At 35.1% G+C, this 25,139-nt stretch overlaps 5 protein-coding genes across 5 annotated transcripts; 4 read left to right on the top strand and 1 right to left on the bottom strand.

Annotated features, from left to right (window-relative positions):
• The first annotated feature begins 4,943 nt into the window (after window positions 1-4,943).
• Window positions 4,944-8,645, top strand: LOC103834418 (ethylene-responsive transcription factor ERF109-like). Its single transcript, XM_033276896.1, has one exon. The coding sequence runs from the start codon at window positions 7,573-7,575 to the stop codon at window positions 8,371-8,373; it is 801 nt and encodes a 266-aa protein (XP_033132787.1). The 5' UTR covers window positions 4,944-7,572; the 3' UTR covers window positions 8,374-8,645.
• Window positions 8,646-9,206: 561 nt separating this feature from the next.
• LOC103834416 lies at window positions 9,207-15,060 on the top strand. Its single transcript, XM_033276898.1, has one exon. It carries the CDS (start codon window positions 12,236-12,238, stop codon window positions 12,614-12,616), a length of 381 nt encoding a protein of 126 aa, XP_033132789.1. The 5' UTR covers window positions 9,207-12,235; the 3' UTR covers window positions 12,617-15,060.
• On the bottom strand, window positions 13,992-15,647 carry LOC117127244. The gene is made up of 3 exons (XM_033276897.1): window positions 15,331-15,647; window positions 15,075-15,241; window positions 13,992-14,921 (listed from the first exon to the last, which is right to left on the bottom strand). Exons 1-3 carry the CDS (start codon window positions 15,592-15,594, stop codon window positions 14,912-14,914), a joined length of 441 nt encoding a protein of 146 aa, XP_033132788.1. The 5' UTR covers window positions 15,595-15,647; the 3' UTR covers window positions 13,992-14,911.
• A 1,047-nt stretch (window positions 15,648-16,694) lies between these two features.
• Window positions 16,695-21,104, top strand: LOC103834415 (SWI/SNF complex subunit SWI3D). Its single transcript, XM_009110484.3, has 7 exons — window positions 16,695-17,223; window positions 17,733-18,262; window positions 18,457-19,125; window positions 19,231-19,394; window positions 19,478-20,067; window positions 20,161-20,339; window positions 20,442-21,104. Exons 1-7 carry the CDS (start codon window positions 16,824-16,826, stop codon window positions 20,802-20,804), a joined length of 2,895 nt encoding a protein of 964 aa, XP_009108732.1. The 5' UTR covers window positions 16,695-16,823; the 3' UTR covers window positions 20,805-21,104.
• A 296-nt stretch (window positions 21,105-21,400) lies between these two features.
• LOC103834413 (proline-rich receptor-like protein kinase PERK5) lies at window positions 21,401-25,047 on the top strand. The gene is made up of 8 exons (XM_033276895.1): window positions 21,401-22,411; window positions 22,627-23,058; window positions 23,146-23,232; window positions 23,307-23,377; window positions 23,455-23,531; window positions 23,613-23,757; window positions 23,833-23,994; window positions 24,079-25,047. Exons 1-8 carry the CDS (start codon window positions 21,643-21,645, stop codon window positions 24,319-24,321), a joined length of 1,986 nt encoding a protein of 661 aa, XP_033132786.1. The 5' UTR covers window positions 21,401-21,642; the 3' UTR covers window positions 24,322-25,047.
• The last annotated feature ends 92 nt before the right edge of the window (window positions 25,048-25,139 follow it).

The following is a 25,139-nucleotide window of genomic DNA, read 5'->3' as shown; positions in this document are numbered from 1 at the left end:
GATAATACCTACCAAAAAAAGATAATATTGTGAGAAATAAACATAAAATACACATTTAAAATCTATAGATCTAAAACTTACATTTTTTAAAGGAGAAGATGAAAACCATGAATCATAATATCTAAAATGACAAGATAATATTGTGAGAAAGACTTGAGAAAATTTTAGAGAGAAAGAAGATAATGAGAGAGATTTAGAAACAATTGAGAGAATTTTAGAGAGAAGAGAGAAAGTTTTAGAGAGAAGGGAGAGAGTTTTAAGAACTTGTGCAGCCACTTTAGAGAGAGATTGAATAAATTTTGTTTATATAGGGAGACAAAAATGTAACTAGGTTAAAATTTACGATACTGTAGACTTCGTTTGAAGTCTACTAAAATTAAAATTTTGGAGTAGATCTTACTATAACATAGTAGACCTTTTTGGAAGTCTACTATAATAATTTAATTATTGTTGTTTATTCTTTATTATTTTAATAATTTTAATATATGATTTATTAAATTTATTTCTTTATTTTTTAATAGTTATAGTATATGATTTCACTTTTTTATTCTTAAGGAACTTAACTTAGTTTAAATATAATGATTTTTTGTAAAATAAATTGAAAAATATAGACTGAAAAAGACGTCTTCAGATAAATAGACTTTATTGTAGGTCTACGAAACCCTAAACCACAAATATCAAACCCTAAATGTTTTGCTTGATAATCAAAAAGTCTCATTTATACAAAATATAAACTACTAAACATTAATATGCAGATTTAAGTTAATAAAACAAAAAAAAAACAAAATCTAAAATCTAACCCTATGAAATCAACTACTAAAAGACATAACATGTTAGAACCTTTTGTTTCTAAACTATGAACATAGTCTAGCACATGATAACCAAATTAGTATATATTCTTCAAAATTGTTCGATTATATGAAATTTTAATTTATTTACTTCATATTATCCATTATATTGATGATTAATTAAAAATATCACAATAATTATTTTTATACATTTTCAAAATTAAATTAGTAGACCAAATTAGAGTGTAGACTACAAAACAAGTCTATAAAGTAGACTTCGTAGGAAGTCTATATATATATGTAGACTTCTTTTATTACGTGTAGACTTCTAAAGGATAGAAACGTAAAATACATTTATGTTTTTTTGTTTGGTCATAAGGGTGAAATAGTACTTTCACTACTCCTTTAGGTTGGTTTTGCATTTGACTGAAAGTGGGGTACACTTTTACATTTGACTTGAATATTTGGGTTGGTTTTAGCAAATGTCCCCAAAAAATCACCAAAATAGGTTTCATTAAAGAGTCAAAAGATCTTATTACCCATTGCTTTATATATATAAATAAAAAAAAAAAGTAAAAAAATTGAATTATATGTTTTCAAATTCAAACTTTTTATAAGTTTTTTTTTATACTTTTTTTAAAAATTACTTTTTGAAATTCGAAATGCTTTCTAAAACTATTATTTAAAATATTTTTTTAACTTTTAAACCCCACCCCCCAAAAATTCACTTTTTAACTCTAAACGTTAAGGTCTAGAGTAGTTAACCTTATGAATGTAAATTTATATTTACCTTTTTAATGAAATATTTTGGTCATTTTAATCTTTAGGGATTATATTTGTGACAAAAAAAAATTTACAGCTATCTGAGAGTATTTCTCTTGTTTATATTTTACAACCCCTTCTCATTTACTAATATGATATTCTAATATTTGGCAAAAAAAAAAGAGTTGTTAGGCGCCCTTGTTCCAAAAAAAAAAAAAAAAAGTTTTTCCAAGCAAAGAAACAGGCACAAGGCAACCAACCAGGAGAGTGAGTAGAGCTTGTACATGGAAGATTGTAGTTAAAGAGAAGTAATTATGAAGATTCGAGTTTACATAATAAGATTGACTGTTCAAGCATTCAAGTTGCTGAGATACTTATTTATAGTTAATAAATTAGAATAGATGAATGATTATATTGGAAATGAAAATAAACATTAGAAAAAAAGTAAAAGGATAAAGAGTTGGTTGGTGATTGACCGTTATCAGTTAAAATATTGAAGGTATATCAGTGTTTAGTAGTACTACTAACCCAACCCATAGAACCTAATGAGAGAAGATAAAGTGAAAAAGGTAATGACGCGGCGAGAAATGAAGGAAAACGTTGGTCAGCTCAAAAACGTGTTTTAATCATCATGCACGTGCTCAACGTGCGTTTCTGCCTTTGATGGCTACTTGGCTAGTGCTTTTACTTCTTGTTCTTATTTTTGTTTTTTTTTATAAAATTAAACTAAGATAACACATGCGCTTTGATAAAACTATTTTTACATTATAAATGTTATAAAACATTACATGAAACATGATTTGTATATTCACCTAAATGACTCTTTATGTAATATCTAGTAATTAGAGGATGATTATAATGATGAACTGAAAAAAGATGTGGTGATGACATATCAGCAAAAATGACAAACTTATGAATAAACTACAAAATTAAAGTTATTTATTAAAATGTTTCTCTATTAATAAGTACAGGATTTTACAAGTATTAGAGTCTGCAGTCTGAAGTCTCTTAATCACATACTTGTTTAAAAATGTTTTATACATTAAAATACAGTACACTAAAGAAAATTTTCCATAAACAAAGTTCCTAAAATTTTGAATGATTGTAGACATCATATGCTGTCAATGTTTATATTACTTTGGCTTAGGCACCTGGACAGAAGAAACTATGATGCGATAACCTTGTGGCTACAGAATTCTAGGGTAAAATGTGAGCATAAGTAACAACTAAAGTTTACTGAGGATGTTAAATCTCAAAGTTTAGTTATTATTATACTTTCTCCGTTTTAATATGTAAGATGTTTATGAATTTTTTGTTATTTCATAATATAAATGTTTTATATTCTAGATAATTTTAAATACATCAAAACTGTATAATCAATTGCATTTTTACTATTTACTTAGTGGCATTTAAAAAAATATAATATCTATACTATTAAAAGAGAATCATTATGAAAAAAATCTACTTAAATAAGGTTGTTGCACCCTTTCATTTTTAGTCCAACCTATTATATATAACTAGATATTATAATTGAACTCCTATTATATAGCAACCAAATAATATTTTCCATCATTTAGAAATATATTGAAATCTCCCTTTTAATTGCCCAAAAAAAAAATCTCCCTTTTAATTCTAATATTTTTTTGGATCCACTTTTTTATCTACATATAATACCAAACGTAATTGACCTTTATAGGATCTACAACTTATAACATCTACCATTAACTAACGTGCTATACCAATATCAACACTATTAACAAAACAAATTATATCAATGTAGAAGGTTTCATATTATGTTATTAGATTATATATTTGGGGCTGCAATACTAAATTAAAAAATATGCTAAATAAATCTTAAGTCTTATCAACTCAACAAATAAAAATATTATAAAATACACACCAAATATAATGAGAAAGAGTAAAGTTTAATATTTGGGTCTTCGGGCCGAGTTGGATCTATTCCTTTTATATCTTAGACATTTAAACCAACTAGATATTTGAATATTTAAGTTTGGATTTGGGTTGGTTCCGGATCAGTTCAGATTCGTAATTCAAATAATTGTAATTTTTGGTTACATGACGAGTCTGACCGATTTGAATATTTAAAACCCGAAAAGATTTGAAATAACCAAAAACACAAAAATACCTGAAACATGAAATTTTTTGAAAACTCAAACAAAACTCTAAAAAGTTCAAATAGTTTATATAACCCAAAACTTTACCCAAAATATGAACTAAAAAACAGAAAATATCCAAAATTTTACTTGAATACCTGAAATATATAAGTAAATTTTGATAGCATCACCTTTTAACTTAAAAATATCCATAATACCAATCTTAAATATCCATATATGCCTAATATACACAAAACAATTGGATACTTTTTTTAGCCGATCGAGTCTCAGATAAAACTCGGACCTAACCGAGACTCGCGGGTTCAAAAGTATATCCAATAAGTACTTTGTTTTAGAAATTGACCAAACTAAATATGTATTTTTGGATCAGTTTTGGTTCAAATTTTTGGGTTCGGATAGAGTATATATGCCTAATAAAAATTTACATAAAAATATACATTGAGAATCTCAAATAAGCTAATTAAATCTAAATAAATATCCTTCTTTGATATAATACGACTCTGTAACGTAATAATGTAGAACAATCTCAAAATGATAATTCATATCAAATTGTGGTTTTTCTTTATAATCCAAAAACCCGCGCTTCAAAGCGCGGGTCAAAATCTAGTATATGTATTATATATGCACTGAGACACAACATTACGCATATCAACAAATGAAGTATAAGAAGTTATCAAATTGGATCACATCAAATAAAAACATATGTTAAACCAATATTTTTTAGAATTAATACTATATCAAGAAAAGTGGACATGATAGTATTCTATGTTTTGAAGTAGTTTTCCTACATATTTCCTTAACAATAAAAATTCTCCATAAATAATTTTTATAGATGAAAAAAGTATACTAATATAAAATAAAATTTGTTCATATTCCTTTATAAAATAAAGTACTTTATACCCCTATGACATTCAGAAGAGTCAATCTATGTGTTTGTATATAATTGGCTAGAGACCAAGTCAAAGACCCGGAAGAGAACATAAATAATCAAAGGTCAGCGTGAAGGGAGTCTGGAACGCGAAGACGTGGTGGATCAGCGTCGAGAAAGGGTCAACACAGTTATAAAAGTGAGGTAAGAGCTTACTGAATCCAGATGCCAGTTTTAGCATCACGATGTATATATATACACTTCAACTTCTAAATCATTGAAATATTTGACCCCAAAAACGAAAAAAAAAATCATTGTAATATCTGAGAATAGTGAGAAACAGTGAGATATTCGCGCTTTCATTCTTTTTTTTTTTTTTTTTGTAACAAGGCTTTCATTAATAAAACTGAAAAAAAAAAAAAAAGTTTACAGACATCAGAGACAAGGTTAATAGGGCCCAGCCCAGTTAAACATCCCAATTAAAAAGAACCATAACTGAAACCCCAAAATGAAAGTTAGAAGCCCATATGAGTAGAGGGATGAAGCCCAGTTGAAAGTCAATTTGAGAGAGAGGGAGCTTTCGTAAGAACTCAGGAAGAAGAACGACGACGACCGTTCCAAAACCAATCAAATTGAGTGAGAAAACCATAATTGAAGCATCTTTGATGAAAGGGAAGGGTTTGATTCTCTGAAACTTTGAATTTGGTTTCTAATCTGGAGATCAATGGTCTTGATGAGAGAGTCCACCGATCGAAACGTGTTAGCATGCAGTCGTTGATTCCGTTCTCGCCATAGCCAGTACATCGTCGCTTTCCAAGCCAAGAGGGAGAGTAGCTTGTTCTGTTTCGGCGGCGGTAGAGCAATCATCTGGTTTAGGAGATCGGACCAGTTGCGAAGAGGTTGAAGCTGACACTTAGTAGCCAAGCGAGACCAAAGATCATAGCTATAGGGGCAATCCATGTAGAGATGGTTTCTGGTTTCGGAGGTGACATTACAGAGAAGACAGAGATGGCTAACCTGAAGACCCCAAGAGAGGAGACGATCACGGGTCTTTTGACCCACGGGTCTTTCGGAGGTGACATATTCGCGCTTTCATTCATTACCTTTAAACTCATTTTCTCCCCCATTTCTTTTGATCCATCTTTATTTTTCTTATTTAACTATAAGAAGAATATTATCGAAAATGTCATTTTGTCTCATGTTAGTTGAATTTCTCATATAGCCTTTATCTTCTTTAACTTGGATTTAATGCTCATGTGATAAATTAATGATGAATTGTAACTTACTAACGTAATTCTTTTCAATGTAATTTTCCTACAATTTTCAAATAATATTTTTTGCAATGTCAGTTTCATATATTTATGTAAAAATCCTTTTAAAACTCATCATTAATTTATACTAATTGAAAAGTAAGACGGAAATGAATCTACAACCATGGTTTGAAGTAAGAGAGATGCCAAAGAGTGGTGTTAATGTGTACATCTTAAAGACAATGCAAACTCTAAAAAACGATATCAAATGTTAAGTTCTATAAATTGTTGACTTAAAGCTAATTGAAAATTAAGTAGATAGTTAATACAATTTATATATTATTTTAGATAATAATTTGGTGAGTCTTTTAACACAATTTTTTTGAGATGCGAACTTCACGATCTTCTAAATTGTATAATACCATACTTTAGTCAATATAACTATGGTAAAAATCAACAATTAGTGAAATAACACCCATATCTTTACTACAATAATTTAATGTTTCATCTCATTAGGCGTTTTTAGACCTTTGTAATCATATTTCTGTTTTTTTCTGTTTGAACTTTAGACCTAATTGTGTTCTCTTTGGTGGGATATGGAATAATTTCTGTTTTGAACTATTCATAAAATATTTTCAAAGAAAAAATGAATTATCAAAGTTTATAAAAGCAGTTTGATAAAAATAGTCCCCAAAACAGAAATTTGAGTAAAGCAACATCAGGTGGAACTCTACGGAATCAATTTGGATATCGAGAATTTATCTTCATCTTTTTCATCTGTTTTTTTTTTCTCTTATGTTCTTAGAAATTTAAACTCTGCTGCAGCTGGCTAAATATGCTTTGTATCATGCAAACTATGTCCTACTTCGGTAGCTTTCTTCTATGAAATGTTTTTGGTTGTTCAAAAAAAAGTTTATATATGTGCTAATGAGATGAACATGCGTTCTTTGTATAATTTTTTACAGTCTCAAATTTGCCATTTGTGTAACCGCCATGTTATTGTAATGTTACACATGTCTTTTGACATAATTTGAAAAAGAATTGTTGTTGGATTGATTCGACGTACCAGAGTTCTTTAAAGTATAAAAAGACAAAAAGATAGATTTGCAAGTGAGGTTTGAGACGATGGATCTAGTCATCTACAAAGACAAGTTGATATCTATAATGGATACATGCGAAGATAATAGCGCAGGCGAAATAATAAAAGTTAATAAGAGCACGTGATTTATTCTAAGCCAATCAATTACGTACCTTAGATACCTAGTTCACTAAACATGTTTAATTTTTAATGTAAACAATTTGAAAACGTACATAAGCCCTGTAATAATTTAATGATAATTAAATCATAAATCACAAAAAGTGGTTCTAATAGAAAATATTTTAGCAAAAAAAAAAAAAGTGGTTCGTGAAAATCGTCACACGTGATAATTAATGATTAAATACTTTATGTTTAATGAAATGTCATTATCACTGTCATTTAATCAAACCTAACCCAAAAATTAAAAAATTTAGTATTTTTCAATGGCAAAACATTCGAGAAAAAAAATCCTTTATTAAAAAAAAACATTCGAGAAAATAACGCACGTGTTTCCAAAAAAAAGACAGAACACAAAACGACCCCGTGTCTGAAGAGTGTGCCAGTTGGCAAGTGAAAACACGGAACCGTATATATAAGAGAGCTTCCATCCACTTTCAGTTTCCTCAGACACAACAGAAAACACAGAACCAAATCTAATTTTTTTAAATCCAAATTCGAATTTTAATCGGGCATGCAATATCCTTACACTAGACCCGGATTCATCGGAGCTTCAGATACCCAGACCCGGACTCGGTATCCGTATCAAGAGCAGTTGTCTCCGGAGCAAGAACTGTCAGTCATAGTCTCCGCCTTGCAACACGTCATCTCAGGCTCAGGGGAAAGCGACACGAAGCCGTATCAAGGTCTCTCCAGCGACAGTACGGTGATAATGCCTCGGTCAGATTATAACACTTGTCAAGTTTGTAGAATCGATGGTTGTCTGGGCTGCGATTACTTTTTCGCGCCAAATCAGAGAATTGAAATGAGACAACATGTCGTAGTAGTAGAAGAAGATGGGGTTAGTAGTAATAGTAGTGGAAGAGAGAGCTCTGCTAAGGCGAAGAAAGCGGAAGGCGGGAAGATCAGAAAGAGGAGGAACAAGAAGAATGGATACAGAGGTGTGAGGCAGAGACCTTGGGGAAAATTTGCAGCTGAGATCAGAGATCCCAAGAGAGCGACACGTGTCTGGCTTGGCACTTTCGAAACCGCTGAGGATGCGGCTAGGGCCTACGATCGAGCCGCTATTGGGTTCCGTGGGCCACGGGCTAAACTCAACTTCCCGTTTATGGACTACACTTCTTCTCCTGTTGCAGCTGACACTAGTGCAAGTGTGAGTGTGAGTACAAGTGTTAGCGCAGTGGACTCTGGTGAAGCAGAGCAATGGCGTGGAGGAGAGTGTGATATGGATGAATATTTGAAGATGATGATGATGGACTTTGGGAATGGAGATTCTTCGGATTCAGGAAACACTATTGCTGATATGTTTCAGTGATATGTTTCACTTGCTCTTTCTTGTTGGCTTTGTTTTTTATTGTTAAGTGCAAGAGGAGTGTGACACTGGCTGATTTAGAGGCTGAAACTAATGTTTCATTAGGCTTTGCAGAGGAGGACCGGCCCTGCTTGTTCAAATTGAGCAAGATTCTCGGTTTGTTCTGTCATGTAGAGTCGTTTGACTGTATTGGGCAAAGGACATGTAATTAGTACTCTCGATTTTGTGTTCCTTTTTGTAAACTCTATGTTAAAGAAACTCATATTTGGTCTGAACTCTGAAGTAAGAAGGATGCAAAGAATCAATAAATAAAGTGTCAAATTAACGGAGGAAACTATGTTTTGTGAGAAATAGAGAAAGATCTCTTCTTTTACAAAGTGTCAGCGAGCAGCGATCCGGCAAACAATGGCATCTTCCAGAGAGGAGATTCCTAGTTCTTGGCTAGTTATCTTGTAATGCTGAACGAACCAATGTCATAAATTATTTATTTCTATAAAACATAGGATGCAATGCAAAGAAAAAGGTTTTTAACTGTTGTTGTTACCAAGATATAGGATGCAATACCTTAGTTAGTATATGGGCTTGATTTGCTAACAATTCTGATAACACACATATCTTTTTTAAAAGATCAAGAAACAAGAGTGGTTTTGGAATGTGAAAATGGAAACAAGTCAAAGTCGGTGGCCTGAAGCAGGGAGAGATTAGGGTTTTACAACGCCGGAATATTGGGCAAGTCAAAAGTCTATTCAAGATAAACCCTCCTCTCCTCATAACTTAGTAACATAAAAGAAAACGCACCAGGAAGGGGGTCGAACCTTTGACTTTCTGCTTACAGGCGCTCTATCCACTCAGCTAAAGGAGCTCCAATATGCTTTATTATTGACATGACGAAAAACTATATATACTCAATACAAAAACACAGGAAAGTTATAAGTTATAAATTAGCTATGAAGAGATGAATCTAAGCAAATGTAAACACACTGAGAAAATATCAATATATACTCTTATCACTAGGAATTTAGGATACGTATGAGGTTTGACGCGATCCCAAAAATGTTAAAAGTGTTGTTCATATGCTGTTAACAACTATGCAAATGCACTAATAACCATCCAAGTCTATATGGTAGTATGGTACCAAAGCAACATATTCACAATACACTATACATACAGGGGTGAAGCTACCGCCAATACAATGGGTGCCTACGAATCCACTAGTTTTCATTCTTAATTATTATGTTGTACGGTAAATATAAGAAAGGTATTAGAAACTCTTGTTACTGCACCCACTGATTCAGTTTATATAGCTTATGCACCAATCAAATTTATACCTAGCTTCGCCCATGTATACATGCATGATACATATATTATCAAATATACGAAGATTAAGTCAAACTCAATACCTTAAAAACAACCTCATTAAGTAAAAGGAAAAAAAAAACATCAACAAGTACAGTCCGAACGACCAAACCAACAATATAAAGACATTTCATATAAATTGTACACAACGCTTTCTAAACATTAAATATCCTTATTTAGCAAAAAGCATTGAATTTGCAAGTACATTATCGATCCCCAAATATCTTGTGACAGAGGATACTAAGATTTTAAGTACGGGAAATATAAAAAGATTATTCCAGATTAATTTCTCTTATAAATAAAAATATATATTCCCCAAAATTAAGCTGGATATTTTCAGATTGTCCATCCAGCAAACCATGAGCCATATCATCACTTGCTTTGTAGAAGAACACACCGACATTTACTTAAACTTACGCTGCTGGATTTAGTGCACGAAACCAACGTCGAAGCAGCAAAAGAGGTTCTCCGACCCTTCTTCTTTTCTATTTACTTTAAAATATGACACAAGAACAAGTTAAATCCAAGATCTGCCCTTGTACGTCGAGCCTCTGTTTTTTTGTACTTTATAATAATGCGGTTTGTTGCATAATTTAAAAATCGCAAGTAGACAAAAACGTTCTCAGATTTTGTGAACTACAACTGCAAGATACAACTTTGGTTCACTGTATGGGAGACCATCCATAGGTGAGACACACGCTCATCTATACATAACTCTATACACAAGTAGACGTCAGATAAGATTAAAATTATAAAAGAGTAGATACTTAGATATAAGTATACTTTTTTCTATATCTAGTTAGTTAATTATGCTTTTTCTTTCCAGCATAAAAAAATAAAAAAAAATAAAATTATGCTTTTTCTTTCCAGCTATTTACGTTATCACTTTTAAGAGTTATAGACTTATAGGAGGTCTTACTTATGTCGAGATAGGAAAATATTGTACTTGATAAATAAGTACAACAAGAAATGTACGGTTCATCATAAACTCATAGTACTTATATTCTTTTCTTTCTGCATGAGTTTTCTTGGTTGTTGCCTGGTGGAGTGAGGAGAGGATTAAACAGGGAAGTGTGTGTTTGTGTGTAATTAATGTTAACGTGTCGGAAACCGAGTTGCGTGGGGGCTCATATTAGTAATTACTCTGTGCAATACTGCAACTAGCCGATACCAGCTATCATTTTCACATGTACGGATCTTTTTGAGATGTGTATTACTAAAATATTAATTAGATGTTAATTACTCTGAGTTTATTTTTTATGATCGTGGAGTTAGCCATTTCTAGTCAAATGCATAGTTACTTTTTTATGACGTCCAAAAAAATGTGTAAACCATCGCTTAAAATTGAGGTATAAAAGCAAAGTGAAAAAAACATTGTTAAAATCAAAAGTTCGTGTCAAAGTCAAACATTGGTTTCAAAACCACAATGAAAACAATGTCAAACTTATGTAGTCAAATTCGATGTAAACTCTAAAGTGAGCTAAATACTTTTTGAAAACGAGTAACTAAGCATTTGACTAGAAATGGCTAACTCCACCAGAAATATAATGTACTACCAAAATAAACAGGATAAATAGAGTCGTTACAAAAATAGAGTCGTTAAACATAATTTCAAAAAATACATTAAAAATGACATGAGATAAGATGACCAATTTTATATAGACTACCGACTCATTTTTTTACTAGTTTTCTACTCATTTTTATCGGCTAAATTATTTTAAAAATGATCTATAGATGTCATTACTAAAAATTAGTAGCCATTTTCTGAGAATTACTATTTTTGTTCAGCTCTTTCTTTAAAACTAAACACTCACATACTTATTCTAAAGATCACTGATTTTTTTTTAACTCTAAACAAACATAGTTTTGAAAATATTGTTATTTACAAATACTAACATTTGTAATTTATACTGCAGTATTAATCTATAAGAATATTCGTTATATGTTCTCAGCAAATAATTTTTGTGCAACCTTCGGAGACCTTTGAAAGCCAACAGAGTATTTATATTTTATCCACATTTTTATAAGAAGCATAAAATAACTGAGTTTGGCATGAGATTTTTTTTTTGAGAATGCATGTGCATAAAATTAAAACGTACATGTGCTTAAAACATCCCTTTGCGTTAATCTAGGGTTTCATCTTCCAACAATTACATAGAAATAGTATTGTTTTGGTGATCATATATGGCCCTTCTTATGTATCAAGAGACTATTTGCATTAACTTTTCCCCGCCGTTGATCCTAAAATGGGTTATAAGTTACTATTGAAGATAACTAAAATCAATTAAGAATCTAATCTTAGATCTTTAAACTCCAAGAGACAACACATTCGTCCCTTTGTGTATGTGACATCATACACGATAATAAGATATTATTAATCCCTATCATGTTGCACTAAAAAACAAGTTATATGAATCTAAGATGTTTCATATAAATACACACCTTTTACCAATACAGAGTGCATCAAATACAGTAACGTACCAAATAAAGATAAAGAGAGAAGATAAAAATGGAGTGTTCCAACATGAAGCTACATCATCAGCAAGGTGGATATGCAGAGCCAAGAATCTCATTCTCCAGCGGTTTCGCAGCGACCAAGAACGAAATAATCAAGTACAAGGAGGCACCTGTGTCGTCAGATGATTTTGAGTTCGGTATCAAGAACTGCTCCATGACCACAGCAGATGAAATCTTTTGCGATGGCATGATCCTACCTCTCAAGGAAGAAGTCAACACGACGAAGAGAATGCCAACTTTGAGAGAAGAACTCAACGAAGAAGACGATGATTCACCTAGAACCAAATCAAAAGGGTCGAGTGGTTGGTGGAGAGAGAGATTAGGGTTAGGATTCTCGAAGTCCAAGAAAGATCACAAGAGAAGTTCTTTTTAGAAGCACCATTATAAGTTCTGATTTATTGCTTATTTTTTCTTATGTGTTATCTATGGTTTTTCACTTCTTCAGTACTGTTCCTCGACGATGTAAAAAGATTGTTTGCGGTTGGAGAATTTCTTCTTTTGTATTTCGAATGCTCCATTTTCCATAAGCCTTTTCTTTTCGAACTTCTCATCACCAATTAATCTTTAAATTAGAATTGACAAAAATATTCTATCTTTAAGATGCTACTAATTTAAATATTCCGAGCATTCCCAACACTTTAAATGTTTTTCGTGTCAATAAATTAGGTGGAAACCGTACGTGTAAGTTGTAACCAGAAGTTCAAATTTATTTTACTTATGTCATTTTACAGCATCCACGGTCCTTCTAACACTGATAGATTTATGTTTATATTTTACAAAATTTATATGGAATTGATTTTCAGATAGATTAACATGATGTAGCTAAGTCACATGTGGCGATCATGTATGTACCATCCTATTCTATGTCTCTGCTGTAATTAAGTAGCTCATAGAACTTTCAACTTTGTTTAGATGCAAGAAAGTAGGAAATTTTAGTTTTATCACCAAAAACAAAAGAGAAATTAATATTTTCTTTTAGAATTAGGTTAACTCAGTGATTGTTCTTTTCTATGTGTATGATTTTTGGTCTGGATGCAGAAACTGGACTTACAGAGTTTCTAAAGGTCCCAAAACGTGAGCTAAAGAGTCAGCAGATGAAGGTTCATCGAGGTCATTGTCACATGTACAGAATTGGGAAGAGGTTCGAACTACACTAAAAGGAACCAATTTAGAAAACTTGTTGCGCCAAGATGGTTAAGTTTTGTACATACAAAGAACAAACTTTGTAGGAAAATTTTGGTGACGCGTTTGACAAAATTGAAAAAAAAATACTTACATTTAATAAAACTAAGAAACTAATAAATTAAATATCACTCATCTATAGTACTAGGTTCTGAGACCCCGCGCAAGCGCGGGGCTGGTTATTTTGGATATCGGTGGGGCGGTATGATTTACGGGATGTTGGTGTTGTTTAAGATTTGTGCAAATTAAAGAATAAAATTTATCGGAAATAAGACAACAAAATTTATCCTAGCTTTTGACGATTAACTCAAGTTAGAGACATCTCCCAAAACGGAAGGCAAATTCAAAAAGTATAATTAAGATAAAATATAGAGAATATAAAAAATGCCTAAACATGAAACAAAGAGCGTGGAACAACGGAAAGGGAAATAGAGAAGATGAAGAAGCTTACGTCAGGTATATGAAATTAAAAAGACAGATATTGTGACAGCGCAACACCAACTTATTTGGGGGTCCATATCAAGTTATCAACTCTGTATATACCCGTTGTTTGAATAAATACTCAAAGTTTCAAACTACTTGCATTACAAAATTATTTTATTTTTTCAAAATACACATTGTTTGCTAGTACTTGTTAGGGAGCTCAAGGACCGTAGTAGCATATATTAAAGCTACACTAATCTTCATCGCTAAGATCACACATTGTCTACATCCTCAACGTTAGGATATTCCAAGTAACACTTCTCCTCGTCTTCCTCGTCACGGGTTTCATCTTCATCTTGTAAACTCCAAGTAACCATCTTCCAAAACGCAGCACTCCACTTCTCTTCCCTCTTCAGGCTTAGCGGTGGTCTGTGACAAAATCCAGCCGTTGGATTGAAACAGAGCTCTTATATTGGCTTTGTGGTTCATAAGAGTTTCAAAAGTGGTGAAACTGGAAGCATCGTGGCGAGTGGCTCCCCTTCTAAGGAGATCTGCCCCCTGTGTGAAATAGTTTAACAAATCATAAAGATTAAAGTAGTTTAACAAAACATAAACGAAGGTTGACGTTTTTTCATTATGAAAAAGTAATTGTGGGTTTAAAATGTTTGGGCTCAAATTATGTTGGGCTCTATGTCTAAAACATGATTTGAACTTAAAAACTGGAAAAAAAAAACGTTAGGTTATCTTTTTTTTTTTTCTCCTTCGTCGGGACAGCATCACCTGTGGGATCTCTGGTATGATTAGAGCTTAAGTTTGTGAGATTGGGGAGCGATAATAGTGTAATGCGTTATTGAAGAGGAGTTTACTTACATCAGTTAGGCTTCTTCCGAATAATTCCATTGTCGTTGGTCCTCGGGTGCTTCGTTGTCGTCGGAATCTGCAAAAGAAAAAGTTTTAATTTGTTAAGTGAGATGTCTTTTATTTCTTTTAGATTCGGTTGCTAAAAACATAATTCATTCAGTTTTCCTGTTTTGTTTGGAGATTGCAGGGATGAAACCGTAGATCACAGAATCCTGTAAGAAAAACAGAGAAAAATCATTAGTTGCTCATAAAAAAACCCATAGACAAAACCAAAACAAAAAGATAAAGACACGTTTCATATATGAACAAAGAATAAGCAAAGCAGAGTTAAAGTGATAAAAAAATAAGTTAGAAACAATCATCACCAGTTCATCAAGGAGGAGAATGGTGATGCCCATAAACTCTCCATTCTTGTTAATGTTTCTGGAATCCTAGAATCGGATGAGCCGACTAACAATGGACTGAGTGGACCTTCCAAAGCGGAGAGAGTTGAAGGTAGAGTAGGTAACGGCGGCTGAAGCGGCTGTAGCAGCTGGATAAGTCATTTTCGTGACAGATGTGAGAAAGTAAAGCGATCGAAAAACTGAGAAAGAAAAGTTCGAGACAAGATGGAGCTTTTACCTCGAGGGATTCTATATATATAAGAGCTCTGAAGGCGTTAGAGGAGAAACTAAGCGTTTGGTAGGCGCAAAACGTGCGTAGAGCCTTAAAGATCGACCATAATTGCTGATTGCCGGAAGGGAAATCGCAAGCGACGAAGGAGATGGTGAAGATGGCGGCTTCCCTAATCTTCTTAGCTTTGTCCGTATCACCACTTTGAGCAGATACAAAGCCTAATAAACAGAAAATTAATAAGCCCAAAGCCCACTTTTTGTCGAAGTACATTTGTTACCCATCAATTAGGAAAAAAAAAGAAGTGGGGTCAACAATGTAATATTAGTTTCCGACCTTTATAATATATATTAGTTTCGACCATCAATGTACAAAGTATCCTTTAGTGCAATGGTATAGTTGTGGGTGCTTATATCTTAATAACCCGGGTTCGAACCACATATTTGACATTTTTTCACACTTTTAAAAAGTGGGACCCACAAACCGCTGACGTGTCGCATCAGGAGGAGAGAAACTCTCCTATTATATAATAGATTTTAGAATAACGACTACACATATTTAATCCAATAACATATAAATTTTAAAAATTCATGATATAAATTTTAAAAATTTATGAAATACATAACTGAATGAGAAATACTGTCAAATAATATGAAACTACGTAATCTTGAACATTTTTTCAGACACGCAAATCCAAACCAGTACTATTAGATTAGTCCAAAATCTGCCAAGTAAATTTTTTGTCTCATCAACTCAACAAATATAACTCTTACAAAATACACACAAAATGCAACGATGACGTTGTAACATAAGAATACACATATAAAATCTAAAATAAACTATTTGATAAATTATATAATTTTAAACTAAAACTCTTTTACCTTTTCGATATAATAACACTTTATAACTTAATAATATACTTCTTTTTTTTTTTTTTGTAACACTAATAATATACTTCAAAACATCAAAACCAAAATAATAATTCATATCAAACAATATTCTTAATCGGAAAAACCTGTGTTTTTGAAGCCCGGATCAAAATCTAGTATGTAGTTATTATTCTAAATGACTATAAACCACATAGTAGAGGTTGGTTCAATATAAAGTTTAATTCTTTCAATAAGATTCTCTTAAATCAACCTCAATAACCCCAGAATATGGTATAACCGAATTTCAATTCTAGCAAACTCCATATTCCTGTCGAACCGGAAGGCTAATCTGAGAGTGATTGATTTAGACCGAAGTAAACCGATTGCAGGCGCGCTAATTTCAACATGTTTCGTTTTTTTTCCCCCTTAAAACTTACAATATGCTAATTCCGCACCCAAATAAAACTTAATTACAAAAAAACCCCAAAACAAAGTTAAATGCAAAAGGAACAGTGAAGGGGGAAGAAGCAAAATTGAGATTGGGAATAGCAAACGTTTCTGCTAAAAGCCTCGAAAATGGTTTCGTTGTTGTTGTAGCAAAGAGCCAACAACACACTTGAGAGAGAGAGAGAGATGGATGAGAAACGAACCCTAGCTTTGGCTGGAGACTCTCCGGCATCTGAGCCGTCGATGCGGCGGCGTTTGAAACGCAAAGCGAACGCTCTGGGGACCTCCAATTCCGCTTCTGCGAAGAGGATGTTGAAGCGCGAGAAGGCGATGCTTGCTTCCTTTTCTCCGGTTCACAGCGGGCCTTTGACTCGAGCTCGACAGGCGCCCAGCAGCATGCCGTCCGCGGCTGGGGTGAAGGCGGAGGTGGTGGTGGGGGTGGTGGGTACGGACGGGGAGAAGTTGAAGGAGGAGGAGGAAGAGAGGGATAAAGCGGCGATCCGTGAGTGGGAGGCTAAGATCGAAGCTGAGTTCGAAGCAGTTAGATCTCGCGAGAGTAATGTACACGTGGTGCCTAATCATTGCGGTTCGTTCGTCTTCTTCTTCTTCTTCACTGTTTTTCTTTGATAAAAACGAAAAATTTCCATGGTAGGCGAAGTAAATTCTAGGTTTCATCAGGAAAGGATGAGACTTTAGAGTTGGGTTTATGTGAATATATAGCTTTTGTTGGAAGAAGATTTGTCCTTGTCCTTGTGCTATGTGATTTAGATTTTGAGAGAGGTCATGTTCAGTATCTAGTCTATCAAGATTTGAAACAGTGTGTTCTTTTGTGTTATTAGGATTGTATCTGTATCCAATGATACTACAGCATTTTTCATAAGGTAGAACGAGAATGCTAATCATGTAGAATCTCATTTGAATAACACCAGGAGATTAATTGATGCTCTTAGTCCTTATTTTGAATTAACATTGAGCTACCATGTCATTCGATATCGTTGTTGTTGTGGTTCAGTCTTCACAACTTCTCATCAGTATAGTTTTGATTTAAAGAAGAACAGTGTGTAATATGGGTTACTGTACTGAAACTTTTTGAAGGTTGGTTTTCATGGGAAAAAATTCACCCGCTTGAAGAGCGCTCATTGCCCTCTTTCTTTAACGGCAAGTTGGAGGGTCGTACTCCTGAGGTGTATAGGGAAATACGGGATTGGATCATGAAGAAGTTTCATTCAGATCCGAACACACAGATAGAAGTTAAAGACTTATCAGAACTCGAGGTTGGAGACTCGGAAGCAAAGCAAGAGGTGATGGAGTTCTTGGACTACTGGGGCTTAATCAATTTTCACCCATTCCCATCATCACCAGATGCTAGTTCTACTCCCGGCGATCATGATGATTTAGGGGATAAGGAGTCTCTGCTTAACAGTTTATATCGGTTTCAAACAGATGAGGCTTCCCCTGCTCTTGTTCACAAGCCTCGTCCCACAGCACAAGCTACGCCATCAGGGTTGTTCCCAGATCCGGTGGCGCCTGATGACTTGCTGAAGCAAGAGGGTCCAGCGGTCGAATATCACTGCAACTCCTGTTCAGCTGATTGCTCTCGCAAGCGCTACCACTGCCCTACGCAGGTGTTTTGTCTCTTTACTTTATTTTCATTTCATCTGTTCCCTTTGGCTTTGAATATCTGATATAGAAAGAAAAACACAATTTAACTATGATCATGGACTATCCATCTTATTGTTTGTAGCAATGTTCATTCTTTCTCCTATTTTCTTAAATAGTTTTTTAAAAACTTACATGCTAATATTGAGGTTTTTGACAGGCGGATTTTGACTTGTGTACGGAATGCTTTGACAGTGGCAAGTTCAGCTCAGATATGTCATCTTCCGACTTTATACTAATGGATTCTGCGGAGGCTCCTGGCGTTGGTAGTGGGAAGTGGACTGATCAAGAGACTCTTCTTCTCCTTGAAGGCTTAGAAATTTTCAAGGAAAATTTTAATGAGATTGCAGAGCATGTTGCTACAAAGACAAAAGCTCAGTGTATGCTTCATTTTCTTCAAATGCCAATCGAGGATGCGTTTCTTAATCAATTTGACTACAAAGTTCCAAGTACAAAAGACACTACAGATTCAGCTGTGTCTAAAGATGATAAATCTGTCCAAAAAGAGGCTCCTGAAGAGACAGAGAATAAGAATCCTGTTAAAGAAGCTGAAACTGTGAAAAAAACTCCAGAAACAGAAGATGACAATGAAGGAAACGTTCCTCCAGAATCTTCGAAACCTGGAGATGCGAGTGAAGAAACTAGTGAAGTGGAAGCCGAGCAGAAAACGCTGAAGGTAGAAACCGACACTGATGAAAGATGTAAAGATGATGCTGATGAAAACGTTGCTTTGAAAGCTCTGACTGAAGCTTTTGAAGAGCTTGGTTATCCTATCACACCTGAAGCTTCTTTATCCTTTGCTGATTTAGGAAATCCTGTCATGGGACTGGTAAGCTGTGTTGTAAGACATAAAATTTGCTGCAACGGCGACTGAGATTTTTTGATAAATGCACCTTCTTTCCTTTCTGATCCTGCAAGGTTCTTTTTTTTACAGGCAGCTTTTCTGGTGAGGTTGGCGGGATCTGACGTTGCTACTGCTTCAGCCCGGGCTTCCATAAACTCTCTGAAAAGCAATTCTGGATTGCTGCTTGCCACAAGACATTGTTTTGTTCTCGAAGATCCACTAGACAACAAGAAGGATTCAGCTGAATCAAAAAGGTTTAACGTTTATTTGAATATCTCAGTATTTTGAAGATATTGGTTATTATATCGTAAATCTAAAACAAGCAAGACATTTGCAGTGTGGATGCAGTGGGGAACGGTGATAGTGCCCATAAAGATGAACAGCCAGAAGAAAAAAGCCAGAAAGCAGAAGGTGTCTCCTTGAATGCAAATGACAGGGAAATGACAGAAGCTGATTCAGGCAAAGAAAATCAGGATTCAGTCTCTGAAGAAAAGCAACCTGGTTCCAGAACTAAAAAATCTGCTAGGAAACCAGATGCTAAAGGACTAAAAAAATCTACTAATTCAGTGGCAACTGAAAAATCAGAGGAACCAGCGGATATAATTTGTACATCGCAGGATAAATGTTCAGGGAAAGAGCTCCAAGAACCTTTGAAGGATGGGAATAAGCTTTCTAGTGAAAATAAAGACGCCTCTCAAGCAACTGTCTCCCAGTTAGCTCCAGATGCTTCTCAGCCAGAGGCATCAAAAGATGTGGAGATGAAGGATATGTCACAGTCACAGAAGGATCCTCAAGATATGGTCAAAACAGTAGGAGAGGAGATTGAACAGGCTAAGAAGAATGCAAAGGATGTTCTTAGTATGCCAGACACGTCTGTTGCACAGCAGGCCATTGCATCACCTTCTGTACCGGAAAATGGACCAGATGGTTGTCTCTATCTCTTGGACAGATTTGAAACTGGACCTGCATTGCATGATTCTTTTATATCTTATTGGTTTGTTGTTTAAACATTGTTTGCAGGTGAAAATACAAAGAAAGAGAAGGATGTCTCTGAAGAGACAAAAGACAAACATAACACTGATAAGCTTAAGCGCGCAGCTATCTCTGCTCTCTCAGCTGCAGCAGTAAAGGCAAAGCATCTTGCAAAGCAAGAAGAAGATCATATCCGACAACTTTCTGGATCATTGATAGAGAAGCAGGTAAAAAAATGGTTTAAGTGTATGCAGCTTTGATTCTGTTTTGGTGTAGTATTGTTCAGAGTTTAAACATGGTAATGAGGGGGTTTTTTTACGTCTAAGCAGTTACGTAAACTAGAAGCAAAACTATCAATATTCAACGACGCTGAAAGCTTGACAGTGAGGGTAAAAGAGCAATTGGAGAGGTCAAGGCAAAGGCTATACCACGAAAGAGCGCAGATCATAGCAACTAGACTCGGTGCCCCACCTTCAATGTCCTCAAAGGCATCATTACCAACAAACAGAACCGCTGCAAATCTTGCTAATGTGGCTCAAAGACCTCCCATGGGTATGTCATTTCCACGGCCACCAATGCCAAGGCCTCCAGGTGCATCACCATTCTCTGTTCCTGGCTCACATGTAGCTGCAACAGCAATGAGCGGAAGCTCAGGTCCACCTCAAGGTTCAGACAATGTTTCTTCGGTTTAGTGGTGCTACATCATAATGTTCAGATTGAGTGGTAGCTGTTGATGTTCTATTAGTAAAGCCCAGGTACATCATCCCACCTTTCGCGGAGCTTGGTTTATTTTCTGGAGATTTATGTAGAAGACAAAGTTCGTTAGGGGTTTTAGACCCATCGATTAATGCTAAATGTAACTGTCAATGGAAGTTTGGAGATATGTGAATGATACTTTATTTATGTGTTCTTTGAACTTTAAAGAGTTGTAACGTTGAGCAGAGATGTATGATTATGAATCCGCAGAAGGTGGGAATGTTTTATGGATCATGGTTGGTAAAGACTTTCTGATAATAAGATACTTAGTGTAACCAAGTTGGAGCCTCTCTTGGTTAAACACGGTCTCTCTCGTCTACTGTTTGCAAACTCCCGCCAATGAGCTAACCGTACTTTCTGGTTCGGTTTTGATTAAATTTTGTCTATTCGGTTAATTAGTATTCAAATCATCTCTAATCTCAAACTGGTTGGCCTTCTAGACCGGTTCGTTTCATCAAACTTCAAACGGCTAGAAAGAACAAATATAGATCATAGATGGTAGAGAGAAAGATAGAGAGCCTTTGCTTCTAATTATAGTTCCTTAATCTCTTCTCCTCCTTCGAAGCCATTTCTCCAAACCCAAAAAGAGAAACCATCAGGATTCCTCTCTTTCCAACAATCTTCTCTCTTCTCTTCACCAAGTCTTCTGAATATCTCCAAGTTCTAAGTTTCGATTGTTTTTGCTTGTAACGCAAGGCTGATGAGTCAAGGATCACCGGGGAGAAGGTTTCTCCACCGTTGAGAAACCTTTCACCAAAGAACAAAGACTTCATCATGGCAGACTCTCCGGAGAATTCACCTCCTGCCCCGGAAACCCCTAATGCAGGTTCTCTGTCAAATGGCACATCGCCGTTAACATCACCTGCTTCATCTCCACCGTCTCCTGATTCTGCTCCTCCTCCAACGCCAACAGCTTCTTCACCGCCGCCTGCACCACCGACGCAGGAAACCTCCCCTCCTCCATCATTGCCAACATCTCCTCCAGCTGTACCTAATCCACCAGCTAAACCTCAAGAGAATCCTTCTCCACCTTCTCCTCAAATCTCATCTCCTGTAACGCCACCTGCACCTCCTCAAGCACCGTCCAAGCAATCACCTCCTCCACAAAGACCATCTCCTCCTTCTCCTGTTGCAAATGATGACCGTAACAGAATCAACAGTAACAACAGAGAAGGTTCCACACCGTCTGGAACTTCTGAAAATGATGACCGTAACAGAATCAACAGTAACAACAGAGAAGGTTCCACACCGTCTCCACCGTCTGGAAACAGAAGGTCCAGTGACGGTGGCTCACCTTCACCGCCTCGGTCTATAAGCCCTCCCCGGAATAGTGGAGATTCAGACACGTCATCACCACCAGGGGAACAACCGCACCAAGCCAACCTTGGACTGATTATTGGAGTCATTGTAGGAGCAGGGTTACTGCTTCTGCTTCTAATGTTTATTTGCATCTGTTGCTACAAGAAGAAGAAGGAGAAACGTGCTCCTCAAGTCAACCACATGCATTACTACAACAACAACACTCCCTTTGGAGCTCCCAATGGTAATCAAATGTTTAAGCCTTTATAGTCTAGTGGTTTATTCTCGTTTGTTAAGTTTCATGGGCTTCCAACTTAAAACTCCGTTGTATATATTTTTTTATGTCCCATTGAAACTCTCGAAATGTGAGCTTATATTCACACATAGTTTCATCTCGAACTTGGTATGTGCAAAAGGATTATACTTAAGAAGCTAATGGAGTTGTTGTTGCATATGTAGGTAATGGTGGCTATTACAACAATGGAACACCTCAAGACCATGTAGTGAACATGGATCATAGCGACAGCTCTAACTTAGCCGGTCCAACCGCACCGTCGCCTCCAGCTGCGACTCTTGGTCACAACCAAAGCACTTTCACCTACGATGAACTGTCCATTGCAACAGAAGGTTTCTCTCAGTCTAATCTTCTAGGACAAGGTGGATTTGGGTATGTTCATAAAGGGGTTTTGCCCAGTGGCAAAGAAGTTGCAGTGAAGAGTCTTAAACTTGGAAGTGGACAAGGAGAACGCGAGTTTCAAGCAGAGGTTGAGATCATTAGCCGTGTCCATCATCGTCATCTCGTCTCTCTTGTTGGATATTGCATCTCTGGTGGTCAAAGGCTATTGGTTTACGAGTTTTTACCTAATAACACCCTTGAATTCCATCTTCATGGTAACATTATTCTTACATAATATTTACTTGAATCATCACTTTTTATGTATGATGTCTCTTTTATCAATAACATGATTGAAACTTCAGGAAAAGGTCGTCCAGTATTGGATTGGCATGTACGAGTGAAGATTGCATTGGGATCAGCTAGAGGCCTTGCATATTTGCATGAAGACTGTAAGAGAATGATTTAGTTTCTACCTCGCTCTCTTTAAGAAACTAAACATTTTATATACTTATATCAATGGTAGGTCATCCTCGCATCATCCATAGAGATATCAAAGCTGCAAATATTCTTCTTGATTTCAGTTTTGAAACTCAGGTATATATATATTTACTGCTATGACTTTCATTCCTCTCATCTTTTCTTTCGAGTCAGTATTGATGTTATATACACAGGTTGCAGATTTTGGATTAGCTAAGCTATCTCAAGACAACTACACTCATGTCTCCACTCGTGTCATGGGGACTTTTGGGTAAATAGCTTTGGACTTTTTGCTTGTAGGGCACGTCTCCACTCTGTTTTGTATGTCTTTTAACATTTGCTTTGGGTTCAGATACTTAGCTCCAGAGTATGCGTCAAGCGGAAAGTTATCAGACAAATCTGATGTTTTCTCATTTGGTGTAATGCTTCTTGAGCTCATAACCGGACGACCTCCAGTGGATCTAACCGGAGAAATGGAAGACAGCTTGGTAGATTGGGTAAGCTGGTCTGCTCTTCGGTCTACTTGTTTAATCCCCAACAAAAGAAACTAAGGTTACCATTGTGTTGTGCAGGCAAGGCCTCTGTGTTCGAAAGCAGCTCAAGATGGAGATTACAGCCAGTTAGCAGATCCGCGTCTAGAGACAAACTACGATCAACAGGAGATGGCTAGAATGGCTTCTTGTGCAGCTGCAGCCATCAGACACTCGGCAAGAAGACGACCTAAGATGAGTCAGGTAACTTGTTAATTCTTTTTTTGTTTAGCAATCACAATCTTGATGATAACTGAGACATGGTTATGAATCTTGGAACATGTAAAGATTGTACGAGCACTAGAAGGAGATATGTCAATAGAGGATCTAAGCGAGGGAGGAAGAGCAGCACAAAACACTCATTTGAGCCCTGGAACCGGGAGCTCGGAGTATGACACGAGATCGTACAGTGCAGACATGAAAAAATTCAGGAAGTTAGCATTAGAGAGTAAAGAATATCAAACCGGTGAGTATGGCTTAAACCCATCAGCTTCAAGTAGTGAAGAAATGAAGCGCAATCCTCAATTTTAAAAACACACTTCTCCTACACTTTCATCTCTTTTGCCAAAGGCTTTTTGTTGCTTTGTTTGTTTCATTCATTCTGCGTCAAGGAATTGCAGTTTCAAAAAATCAGAAACTATGATGTTTGTTTTAGAACCAGAGAGACTATAGTGTGTTTTGTTAGAAACTTATAGCACAGAGCCTTGAGCCATAAAGTTATGGTTTAGTGGTGGATAAGCATAATCAAGATTTTTACTATGGTGTTTATCGTTCTTGTATTAACTATCTCTAGAAGACTATTTACCTATCTATTTAAACAATAAAATCATGGATGTCCCTTCTGGGACTAAATACTAGAGGTATGAAATTAAGGATTCATTAACGTTTTAACATATGTTTCTGGGATTTGAGTCCAAGCTAAAGTACGTATTAAAAAAAACATATTTTGATAAAAAAATTAAGCAGCTCAATGTGGTATAAGTAAAATCTGTCATGAATTCTAGCTAGAAAGTGAATTCAGTCTTGAATTTGAATTAACTAAATGTTTTGTCCCACATGCGACTATAATCTTTTTACTAATAATTATTAGTTTATGTTTTGTTATTTTAAAAACCAATATGATAAGTTATTATTAATGTTTTCAAAAAGTTTAAATCTAACGTCAATTTATTTATATATGAAAAAGTTTTCCATTGAAAAAAATATATATATATATATATATATATATGTGTGCTTATTATTGTGGTGAAATTTTAACAACACTCTAATATTAAAAATATTTTTTTAAAATATCTTTATACAAATATTTTTCATTAATATTTAATTATAAATTATTTTATATCTTCATT

Source organism: Brassica rapa, chromosome A08 (genome assembly GCF_000309985.2).
Source record: "Brassica rapa cultivar Chiifu-401-42 chromosome A08, CAAS_Brap_v3.01, whole genome shotgun sequence".
NCBI classification, from domain to species: Eukaryota; Viridiplantae; Streptophyta; class Magnoliopsida; order Brassicales; family Brassicaceae; genus Brassica; species Brassica rapa.
Note: the sequence above shows the minus strand (reverse complement) of the source record. Positions and strands in the feature narration are given on the sequence as shown.

Coding starts and splice junctions, on each gene's coding strand:
- LOC103834418 (XM_033276896.1), top strand. CDS start 7,573: ATGCAATATCCTTACACTAGACCCGGATTCATCGGAGCTTCAGATACC.
- LOC103834416 (XM_033276898.1), top strand. CDS start 12,236: ATGGAGTGTTCCAACATGAAGCTACATCATCAGCAAGGTGGATATGCA.
- LOC117127244 (XM_033276897.1), bottom strand. CDS start 15,594: ATGTACTTCGACAAAAAGTGGGCTTTGGGCTTATTAATTTTCTGTTTA. Junction 15,242..15,330: donor TATATATAGAATCCCTCGAG/GTAAAAGCTCCA, acceptor TGACTTATCCAG/CTGCTACAGCCGCTTCAGCC.
- LOC103834415 (XM_009110484.3), top strand. CDS start 16,824: ATGGATGAGAAACGAACCCTAGCTTTGGCTGGAGACTCTCCGGCATCT. Junction 18,263..18,456: donor GCTACCACTGCCCTACGCAG/GTGTTTTGTCTC, acceptor GGTTTTTGACAG/GCGGATTTTGACTTGTGTAC. Junction 19,395..19,477: donor GATTCAGCTGAATCAAAAAG/GTTTAACGTTTA, acceptor AGACATTTGCAG/TGTGGATGCAGTGGGGAACG.
- LOC103834413 (XM_033276895.1), top strand. CDS start 21,643: ATGGCAGACTCTCCGGAGAATTCACCTCCTGCCCCGGAAACCCCTAAT. Junction 22,412..22,626: donor TCCCTTTGGAGCTCCCAATG/GTAATCAAATGT, acceptor TTGCATATGTAG/GTAATGGTGGCTATTACAAC. Junction 23,758..23,832: donor AAGACAGCTTGGTAGATTGG/GTAAGCTGGTCT, acceptor TGTGTTGTGCAG/GCAAGGCCTCTGTGTTCGAA.